Below are 11,168 nucleotides of genomic sequence, written 5' to 3'. Positions count from 1 at the left end.
GCTGATTCTTTTCTTCACTTATGTTGTTGTAAATGAGGGACAAGTTTACTGGAGCTAATAAAGCCACACTGGTGGGAGAGCAGACCAAGCGCGGTATGTGTGCTGTCTCTGCTCATCAGCCTCTCTTCTTGCCTGAAGGATTCTCCTGTTCTTGTTTGTTAGTGCTTACTTAGCTCATTACATAGAGGATTTGGCTGTGCTGTTGAAAGCAGCATACTTATTCATGTGAGCTAAGGTAAAACTGGCTTATTTAAAAGGTTAAATTTGAACTTGCAGGTTGCATTGATTTAAAAGAAGTGGAGTGCACTAGGTTTGTAGTATAAGGGCTCTGTTCCTCTAGAGAAATGTTTCCCTTGACCTATCCCTTTTGTCCAAGTTTCCAAAAAGTCAGTGTGCTTCAAGGCGCAAAATTGTCTTAAAACCATGTAAATAAGTAGCTCTCCAGGCTGACCTCAGCGACAGCTGATCCAGCAGCTGGCAGTGGGGAGGCGGGAGCCTTCTTAGGGCTGATAAGGACAACCTGGAGCAAAGCAGGAATGGCCAAGGAGCTTGGATCCACAGAGGCTGAGGTGCTTCAGCCACTGAGAAGGCAGACAAGCTGAAATGAAGGAAAAGGGATGAGTATTGCATTCATTTGTAATGTTTTCCTGTTGAAAACCATTGTGCTTATTGCAGAGTTTGTAGTACATTTGGAATTAGGAAAAACAGCATCCTGTATTAGCGAAATAACAATTTAGGTAGGAGGTTTTATTAGTGTTTGTGATCCAGTTCCTGCTCCAGTGCTGAGGCTTTCTCAGTCTCTTGTGTTGGGCTCCGAGGGCTCCTGTGCGTGCTGCCTGCAGCCTCCCTGCTCACTGCGAGTGCTCTGCTTTGGCACTGCGTGGGTGAGCGCTGGACTCGTGTTTGGCTCCATCTCACATTCATCACTGACCTAGAAAAGCGTCTCTCGCTGCACACCCAGCAGGACAGGAAACATCACTTGGAAACAGATAATGGAACCATCAATTCCACACTCCTGCGTGTTATAATCTATTTTGTTACTGTGTTTTCTATTTTCCGAACTTTTAGTTAATTGCTATAAAGGGTAGTATTTCTTGGTACCATTCTGACTTCTGTTAATGTCACTGCTACTTGGTGTCTGACAGATGCTGATTTATTGGAAAGCATGCTTTTAAAAGCCTATTTTAACTGAATTATGTGCTGGCCATTCCAGCCAATCCAATGCAGCATCCCTCTGCTTTCACGGTTCTTTATTAGCCTCTCTGGTTGTCACATCTTGCAACCCACAGCTTAACTTCTTTGATTAAATTACTTTGTGCAGAAAATGTCTCAATTCAGAATGAGAGCAGGTGGATTTCACTGTGTGCCTTATTTTCCAATACTTTATTTATGCAAAATCCAGACATTATTAAAAACTTGTATAAAAGCATCTCTCTAAAGAAAACTGAAAAACTAAGTAAAACTGAGCGCACCAAGCAGTATTTTATATAATTAAAAGCACTCATTTGAAAATACTGTGTGAGGAGTACTACCATGAGTGTTACATATATTGCCTATTACATACATTGAGCTGACTATTTTATGTATTAAGTAAGGATCCTTATGCATAATGAAAATTCCTGCCACCTCATGCATTTTTTGTCTTTAGGAGTTGTTGCAGTCCTTCCTCATTCAAATAGCCAGAGGAACTTGAAAAGTCACTCTGCTTAGAAAACACACTTTTTTTTTTTTTTTTTTTTCCCCTAATTCAGAATCTAAACATGGGGGAAACTCAGGGGTACTGTCTGTGATGTCAACACAATACTACAAAAGTAAAAGGGAAGAATGGGGTGAAATCTAAAGACCACAGCTTCAAGCAGGGCAAGGAATACAAATGCACCCTGGCAGCGTTTGTGTCTCTGAACAGGGAGCGCAGACGCTGCTTCTGTGCACTTGGAAGCGTGAAAACCATCTTTGCTGAAAGTTTGCTGTCAAACTGATGCTTGCTCAGGGACTGCTGGAGGAGGGAAAGTGAGCAAGCTGAAGTCTGCCTGCCTGCCTTCAGGGAGATGTTCCTCAGCTGCTCTGTTCGCAGATGCCAGGGGCTGGCTTCAGTAGGTAGCGCAGGGAGTGCTGGCAGTGGGTTGGGATGCTTCTGTATTCCCTCCCAGTCTGGCTGAGCTAGACACAATGAACAGCACAAAAAAAGCCTTTCTGGAAAACTGATAACTGTTGTGTAAAGATGATTCTATGCTTTTGCTTATGTAGATTTAAGGGTAAATACGATGCAGAGCATAAATAAGATACCGTTTTTATTACAACTGGTCTCAGCCATTTGTCTATACTTCAGTCAGCTCATTTGAGCTTTCAAAACAAAATTAATACAACGAGCTGACCAAAAATCAAAGCACCTGGTTTATGAAACTATGGGAAGCTGAGGGCCAGCTGCACAAAACGTGGTGCGTGGTGAACAGAAAGGTGGTGCAGGAGAAATTAATGGGGCTGATAACTGCCTGACAACTCGCATTCTTAGCGCAGTAAGGCAGAATCTATCTATCCTGAAATCTTTCATGGATATTATCTTCCCAGATCCTCAATGGCTTTGTAATCCCACGGACATGATGACAGAGGATGCTTTTTAATCAAGCTAACTGAATTGGCTTAACAGCCCCTTACACTCCTGGAGATCCAGTTTGCAAATTTGTTTCAGAAAAATATGTCCCTACATGGTCTGTATGGTCAGAATACCAAATGCATTTTTTTTTTTTGGCCACACTAGTTGTTTCAATTTGATTTCTTAGATTCTTAAAGTCAAGCAGACATTCAAATGATTTGCAGGCTTGGGGCACCTAAATCTTGGTACATATTCTCAGCTCATGATGTCCAGATTTGGGAAAAGTCCAATTTGCTCATGACCAATTCCTTTGTTCCTCCTATCAATTCTTTCAAACTGACATAATAACCACTTTAGGTAGATATTTTTGTAAAATTTCCAAACATAAAATGTAAAATAAATACTGATTTAGTCTCGGTTTAAAGCTTTACTTTTTTTCTTTTTTTAATCACACTCACAGGATGTGTAACAAAAATCAGTATGGTGATAGCTTATAAAACAGATAATGTTAATACTAAGATCTTTTCAAGAGCTAACAAAATGAAATGTGTGTTTATTTTTCTAAAAATCAGCACCTTTTTCTTTCTTTGTTTCTTATACTCAGCAGCCATCCTGGGTGAATGGCTGTTTGACAATATTCTTGTTTTGAAAATTAGGTACTGAGGGGTTTTCCTCTTGATCTGCAACATATAATTGTGCAGGGAAGAAAAAGATCCTATACAAATACTGCACTTCCTCAGCTCAACATGAAAAGTATCTGCTCTGCAGCTTCATTATGAGAATGCCAAATGTTCCCTCGATAACAGAGCCTATGGCAGTATGAGCTTTATTGTAGTTTCCCTTAGCAAGTGTTGATGGATTTATGGAGGCCTTCATTAAATATAGGCTTAAAGGATATCCGCTATCGCCCACTTGTCAAAAGAAAAAATAATATCAAAGCCATCCGTGCAGATCAGAGATGCAGGTGTTAACAGTGCATTATAATCTGGTAGTGTTTAACTTGCCAATTAATTGCAGTAGTCTTGTCTGAGTTCAGACGCTTGACAGATAAATTTAAAAGATGAATGCATCTCATGTAGGCTTAGGGCACATGTATGCGGATACCATATTGCTAACGATTCCTACTTTGGCATCCCTGTTCACGTTTGCATTTCTCTTACAGAAATGCTCTTTCCTGGCAATGACAGTGTGCATATGCAGCCGGTGCCCCCCAGGAGCAGGCAGTTTTCTCTTATTCTGCATGTTTTCTCTTATTCTGAGTGAAGGCAATAGCCCGCGTCTGTCCCAGTGCTGCCTCACAAGGGTGACATTTCACCTCACCGAAGCTGCTTGTTTCCTTCTCATCTGTGAGTCAGTAGCATGGGGAAAGCACGCAGCGTACGGGCTGTCTGCTGCACAGCTTCTGCACGCCGGCGAGTTTGCAAATCCCTGGCAGCCCAGTCCCTGCTCCTGCATGCCTGCCTGCCTTGCAAATGCTGCCACTGCATGCACAGCTCCGAAACAAAGCTGAAAATACCGTCTGCACTCGGTTATGTTTTCAGACTTGGAAGGTGCATCCTGGTATTTGTAAAACATGAAGTTGTGAAAGCAGGTAATAATAGGTACAAAGCTTAGTGTCACAATTTGAGTTGCCTGTGGAATCATTGGCATTTTGTGCAACCAGTTAGACATGAGCCATCTCCTTAGATGTCAGAATTACCTATAATTTGATACTTGGGTGGGGATGTGGGCAGGAAGCAATAAACAAAATAAGCAAAAGCTAATGTAGTCCCAAATCTGTATTGCTCTTCCAGCATATAAAAAGTCAAGTAGAATATTATTGTGACCTTCTATAGGGTTCATCAGGTGAAAACACAGGAGTCCTATGCACAAAAGACTCCAACATTTATTTAGTAATGCAACCAAAATTGAATACAATCTATGGCATATTGTTCTAAATAGGTAGTGAGTAAGTACAATTTGTAAATGTACCATCAAAGGTAACATCCACAGTTTGAGTGGGGATCTGGCACTAGGACTTGCTCCTTGGAGGAATTTAGGTACCACCCTGTAATAGTTTATTCACGTGTTCTTTGATTGGTGGAGGGTAGAGACCTGGCATTTGGAATCTAAAGTATTTGTATAAAATAATTTTTAATACAAATACTGATAATTTCTTAGTGCTTGGTTTGCATTTGCTGTTAGGAAAGGGGACTGAAATGATCTGATTATTTTAACTTTATTCCTTTTATGGTCTAGGCACCCCTGGGCAGTCAGTCATGTACACAGGCTGTTCTTTGCCAGACTGAACTTTCACTTGTCTTCACAAACTTGAGTGGCAGACCACAAGAGACTCATGACTATTCAGGGCATAAAATATAATCCCACTTGCAAAACAAGTGTGTTTGCACTGCCTGCTCTGGGAAAAGATGCTAAATCATTCTAATCAATCACCTGGCAGTTTTGTACAGCCCTTTGCAGTACAAATGGGGGCTCAATGGCTCAACCTTGGACTTTCCAATTTTTGCTTTTGAAACAGGGTCTGTAATGTGCAGTGAGAAAAACAGTGGCACCACCTGAAAGACCCTGACTACAGGGCAGACCCAGAGGAGGCCAAGTGCTCTGGATTTTACTCTATGACAAAGAATGCAGGGGAAAAAATAAAACTGCTTGCTGTGGTCTTCATTTAATCATCTGGGTAAAAAGGAAAACAAATAATAGGTAATGATTTAAAATATGAGAAACAAATTAGCTTATTTTAGCTTATTTAGTTAGCAGTTAGTATTTTAGCTTATTTAGTTAGCAGTTGTCAAATTCTATGCTTGCAAAAATAGAGCATCAAAAGAACAAGCCAGTGGCATCAGAGAAACCAAAATAGACTTTATTTCATTTGATTTAACAAATCTAACTTCCCAAGGCTGGAGGTTTTCCTCTGGTTTCCTTCTCAACAGGCAAATGAAAGGTTTGGGAATCAGGGGAGCACGTACCTGCCATGAATGGTGAGATCTGATGCAAAATCCTTATAGCAAGGATAATGCTACAGAAGAAATATATCAAGGAATGGGTTTAGTCCACTGTGCTACAGACTAGTCTAGATCATTCACTGTGATTTTCTAACTAAAGTCAAACACATTACAACAGAAGGCAGAAAATGAGAGTGCCAACAAGGAAGGCTCTGAAAGCTTGTTTGAATCCTGAGATTCTGTGGGAGCAAGTCTGCAGACTGCACAATCACAATTGCTCAATTTCTGGCACTGTTTGTCACATTCATACCAGCTGATTATGCAGGTATGTGTAAACCTGGCTGTGCATCCCTTTATCTACTCCACATAAAGGAAGTTTATCTACTCCGTGTAATGGAGCGATGGCATTCATTTCTGTCCTGAATCACACAGGTGTCAAGGGCCAAAATGTGGTGCTAAAAAAGAATGCTGGCAACATTAAAATTCAATGCCACTTTCACCTCAGAACAAGTAACACTGATATTTGAGAAGTTTTATTTATTATACAGACTGAGACTAAAGGCTTGAGGCTATGGTTATCATTTCAGCCAGTCACAGCATTGGGCCAGTGGTTTTGTGGCAATGGTGCTAACATTCGTGACAGTTTTGGTTACATAAAACATCCTGTTTAGGTGCTGCAGTTGCTCCTTTTATTACATTATCATTTGAAGTGGATTCTATCATTGTATATTTTCTCTCATTAAAAGAAATATATATATATATATCTTTTTATTCCTGCAGTTGAATATGAGAAAAACAGAGCAAATGGGTTTCATGAGCTGAAATGTTTGTAGGAGGAGAAGGGATTTCTACTTCTATTTCTATTGCCCCCATGAGTGGATAAAAACAATAGATTGAGAAGTAAGAAATTAAAACATGATATTACTATATTGAAATACAGTATGATCTTCTTGCCATAATACTGTCCTAGCTCAAATTGCACTGAAAATATCTACTTAAAAAGTCTCAGTAGTGGTGCCTGAAACTGGTGTAACTATTAATTACATTGCTGAAATGTCCTTGTTACAAAATGTCCGGATGACTGCTGCAACTGTACAGAAAAAAATTAAATGACAACTGCAGTTTTTGTGGTGGTGTAATCTGTAGTATGACCTGAGCTAGAGCTCAGCAAGGACAGGAAATCAAACAGAGCTACCCAGAAACGCTGAGGGGGCTCACTATTCTTTGTTCTTCTTTTCCTTTTTTTTTTTTTTTTTAAATTTTTACTTTTCCTTTTTCCTCTTTTTATTTTTCCTTTTTTTCTTTTTCTCTTGCATGAGAACTTCTCATCTTAAAAATATATTACATCTATTTGGTATATGCTATGCTAATGATTTTTTTTTTGGGGTAGATGAAATTACACCATTAGTGAGATGCTAATCAGAGTTTTCATTTAAGTGTTATTAGTCCACATCACTCTGATGTTAGGCACTTCTCACCAAAAAAAAAAGCACAAGATCTAAGAGTTAGCAGTTGTGATGCCACTACGCATGTCTTCTACTCATGTTTTTCTCTGCGGTCTTGCAAAGCAATTGTGTTCCTTCTCTAGGAGAAGAATTGCTCATATTTTTTCAAATAAGTATTCATTAAAGACTAGTAATTTATTTAAGAAAATAAATGCTAGTATTATAAAGAAATCATTAAATAATTTTGAACAACAAAACTGGCAGGTCACATGATTTTCTCAAATACTTCACAATGAAAATAGGATTTACCCCACTGTAGAACGTGAACTTGGCACTGAAGGGTGCATGCTGTTAGCTTTGGGGACAGGTGCTGCATCCTTCAGAATTTTGTCTCTAACTGGTATTTTAAAGACTGTCATTTAAATGCCGTAATTATTATATTACTATATACAACATGCTTGTGTAGTGCTGCTTAATGAGACTCACCATTTTTTATCATGTATTTTTCTCTCCCAGGATCCTAAGATGAAATGTGGCAGGAAAGTACACATTGTAAGTAATGTAGTGGGTTACTCACACTCTGCTCTTGTTCCCTGTGGCATTTTAGCTGGGCAGGACAGCGAGCAGCTTACAGTGGCCATGCAGGCAGACGCCTGCAGCCTGGGCAGCAGGCAGCGCAGAGGAGCTGCGAGAGCAGTACTGCACACGGTCACGACGGTATGGCTGCATGTGTGTGCAGGCACTGAGTTTTTGCCCAGTGAGCACTTCCAGGAAGGTTACGCGTTAAGGGAAAGGTATTGCCACCAGCCTGCCAATGGAAGAGGAAAAGCTGGCCTTGCACTAGAAAGAGGTTCACGTTTTGTGGTGACCAGGACTGCAGTACGAGAGGCTGTGATGGATACGTAGCTCTGTTTTATATGATCCTTATCTGTGCTGGGCATTTCCTCCATCTGTAGAGGTGCACCGGTGTAAATCTGTGTGGTTTCAAACAGGAAGGAGCTACACTGACACAAACAACAGCCTCCAGCACATTTGCCACGCAGGCGGCAGGAGCAAACTTCAGGCAATGGCCAGGGCAGCTGGAGCGCTCTTACCCAGCAATAATAACCTTGTCGTCATCTGGCTGTAATCAGCACCTAGGGCACAGCCAGTGCTCGGTGCAGGCAAGGTTTCGGTTACAACCAGCATCCAACACCTGGGCTGTGATTCCCTGGGAGGCGAGGTCCTGGGGCAGCGGCACAGTCCCTGAGCTACCCAGCTACCAACTTCCCATGGGATGTGAAATAAAGAAATAACGGCACTCTCCCAGACAGATGTTTTTTTTTTTTTTTTTTAAGTGGTCACTTTGCCAAGCTGATTTAGAGCACAGCCACACAGAGAGGTACGTGGTACAGGGGCACAATGAAGCAGAAGGAAGTGATGTGTGAGGGGTACAGGCTGGATCTGCACTGACCAGCTGTGACACCGGGACACGGAGCCATTGCCTCGCTGGTTACAGAATTTGATTTTTTTTTTTTCCTTTGTTTTGATTACTGAGATTTTTCTCAATCACTTGTTGGTTTTCTCCACTGACTTTCACCAAGCTTCCACCAGGCTATCATCACAATTTCTGGTGGCTGACCAGATACCATTAGCCCTGTCAGACTTCCCTATTTGCGGCTTTCTAGATATTTTTAACATTTAAAAAGGATGTTGTGTAGGAGCATTTGTCTTGCCCATTTTTTTTCACAACATCACTAGCAATGTATACATCATTTAAATGGGACCACGACAGTACCTCTTCACAGCCTTTGTTATGAAATACATCTTTGCTGATGGGAATTTTGCTTTTCATATTTGAATGAAGAACAAGGTCAGCAGCAGGAAAGGTGTGCGGGCTGCAGGTGAACAGGGCGTGCGGGTCTTCAAGGGTTCCTTTGCTTCCTTGTTTATGGCAAAGAAGAATGTGAAAATATGGAGATGGCAAGTGGAAAATGCAACAGAGATGGAAGAGGTGGAGTGACGCAAGATAGATGAATGGAGAGGACAGAGCAGCTGGCAGATGACTCGTTGGGCTGGGGCAGGAACGTGAAGCAGCTGCAGGAAGGCCTGTGGCTGCGCCCCTGCCTGACAAAACCCACACAGGCCAAGCACACACAAATCTCTTCAGTCTCAGCTGCTGCCGTCCAGCGTGTCATTGGAATCTGGTCTGTACACCCAGCTATGACGGCAAGTTTATTTGGGTGATTTTACAGAAAAACTTGAAGTCACAAACTGCGCAGACACGTCAGAACAATTTCTGCCTGAATTTGCGGAGGAAATCCGTGTCAGGACCCAGAAGCGAGCATTGCCACGCGTGGGTGACAGTCCCCGGTGCCTGCACGATTGGGGTGCGAGGTGGGCGCAGGCTCGGGGCGCCCCCAAACCCCTGCCCGCTGGGGGGGCCTCGGCTGCGGGCACGGCGGTGCCGAGGGTCGGGGCCCTGAGGGGGCGAGGCAGGGGGTGGCGTAAAGCAGCTGGGCCAGGCCAGCGCCGAACCGGGCCGAACCGGGCCGGAGGGAGGCTGGAGGCGAGGCGGGGCGAACCGGGGCGGGCGGAGCGGGCGCGGCACCTGCGTGCTGCGAGCCCGGCCCCTCGGCGAGCCCAGCCGAGCCCGGCCGAGCCGTGCCGAGCCGAGCGAGGCGCTGCTGGGAAGCGCATCCCGCCCCGCTCCGCCCCGCTGGCCGCGGCCATGACCGACAACATCCCGCTGCAGCCCGTCCGGCAGAAGAAGCGGATGGACAGCAAGCACCGCGGCGGGTGAGCGCTTCCCGGGGGTGGCTGCTGGGCTGCCTTCTCCCCCCCCGCCTTCATCCCTCCCTGCCCGCTGCCTTCATCCCCCCCGCCCTCATCCTCCTCCTGCCCGCTGCCTTCATCCCCCCCCCCCCAACCCGCTGCCTGTGCTCGGGATGTGGGTGGGGGCGCCGCGCCCTGGTCCGAGCCCGGAGGAGGAGATGAGGATGAGGACGAGGCAGATGAGGAGGAGGCGCTGACAGGTTGCTCCTGACGCCATTGCCGCGGCACGCCCGGCGGAGGGAAGGCTCCTGCCGGGGCCGGGGGAGCGCGGCCGGTCCCTGCGTGGGGAGGAAGCAGCCCGGCCCGCCCTCATCCCCATCCCCATCCCAAGGCTGCTGCAGCCCGCAGAGCCCGGCGGACAAAGCGGTGCTGGGCGGCAGTGAGAGCCCCCGGGGGTCCCCGTGTCCCCCTCCCCGCCCGCTCCCCCCGTCGCATCCCTGCCGGGTGGGGAATTGAGGCTGGGGAGGGAATGGTGCTGCTGCCCCAGCCCGCGGCCTCTGCCTGGGGATAATGTTGGCCCAGCAACAGTGTTTGCGGATCTGTGACTAAGGTCTGGGGCTAAAAGTGCTTTAACTGTATCAGTGACAGCAATACAATGTCCCTGCTTGGCGATGTTGCAGCGTTCCGCATGTGGGATGTGTTCCTAGAGATGCCTCTGGGTGTTTTGTATGGCTATTTCCACCCAGGAAGCTAAATAGGAAGAATTAGCCTCGAACACGGTTTGCGTAGGAAATGGCCCTGCTGCCAGACAGGTTGGTTTGTACGCAGCAGAGCGTGCGGGGTACCGAGTTACCTGGCTGTCAGGAATTGCTGTGCAGGCCCTCAGACGCGTGCTTCTAAATGTGCTGAGTGATGGGAAAATAAAGCAAAATCTCCAGGGAAATCACGCCTGTCAGAACAAGAGGAAATTGTTACTTATTCCATTGTTTATTTTTTGTTGGTTGATGGTTTTGATTGGGGTTCCTTTAATTGAAGTTGTTCTCTGTAGTTTATTTGAATTATTTGAATTATTCCTTGTTATCAACATTGTTTCTATTAGCTGGCACGGATGTTGCCACATCAGCCTGCACTGAGCTGGGAGGTATGTGTGATGCAGCAAATAATTCCCCAGCCGCTGTGTAGCATGCATGGCTGGACAGGTTCCACAAGGTGCAGCCACCGTGGCATTCAATTTGGTGATGTGATTGAAAGGGATCAGAGAGAGGAGGCAGCAGCCAGAGAAATTTCTCAAAGGTTCTTGAATCGTTTGGTTTCAGAAAGTGCTCCAAGCTCCAGCAAGCCCCTGTTAGCAGTGTCTGACTGAAATAACCCTCAGCTAACCTAAGCTACAGTTCGTTGGTTATGGACCTTACCTGGTGAGCAGTCACAGAGATG

At 44.8% G+C, this 11,168-nt stretch overlaps 1 protein-coding gene and 1 long non-coding RNA gene across 2 annotated transcripts in view; both read left to right on the top strand.

The window, feature by feature from the left end:
* Window positions 1-568: 568 nt before the first annotated feature.
* Window positions 569-5,000, top strand: LOC118176826. Its single transcript, XR_004755537.1, has 3 exons — window positions 569-2,093; window positions 3,756-4,184; window positions 4,832-5,000. It is a non-coding gene; the product is annotated as an uncharacterized LOC118176826 (long non-coding RNA).
* Window positions 5,001-9,570: 4,570 nt separating this feature from the next.
* Window positions 9,571-11,168, top strand: part of ATP9A (ATPase phospholipid transporting 9A (putative)) — a 61,016-nt gene continuing 59,418 nt past the window's right edge. Inside the window, exon 1 of the mRNA XM_035343738.1 lies at window positions 9,571-9,758. Within this exon, the coding sequence (XP_035199629.1) occupies window positions 9,691-9,758 (68 nt within the window). The 5' untranslated portion in view covers window positions 9,571-9,690. The remainder of the gene's footprint in view (window positions 9,759-11,168) is intronic.

Source organism: Oxyura jamaicensis, chromosome 20, assembly GCF_011077185.1.
Source record: "Oxyura jamaicensis isolate SHBP4307 breed ruddy duck chromosome 20, BPBGC_Ojam_1.0, whole genome shotgun sequence".
NCBI classification, from domain to species: Eukaryota; Metazoa; Chordata; class Aves; order Anseriformes; family Anatidae; genus Oxyura; species Oxyura jamaicensis.
This window is presented reverse-complemented; position numbering and strand designations above follow the sequence as displayed.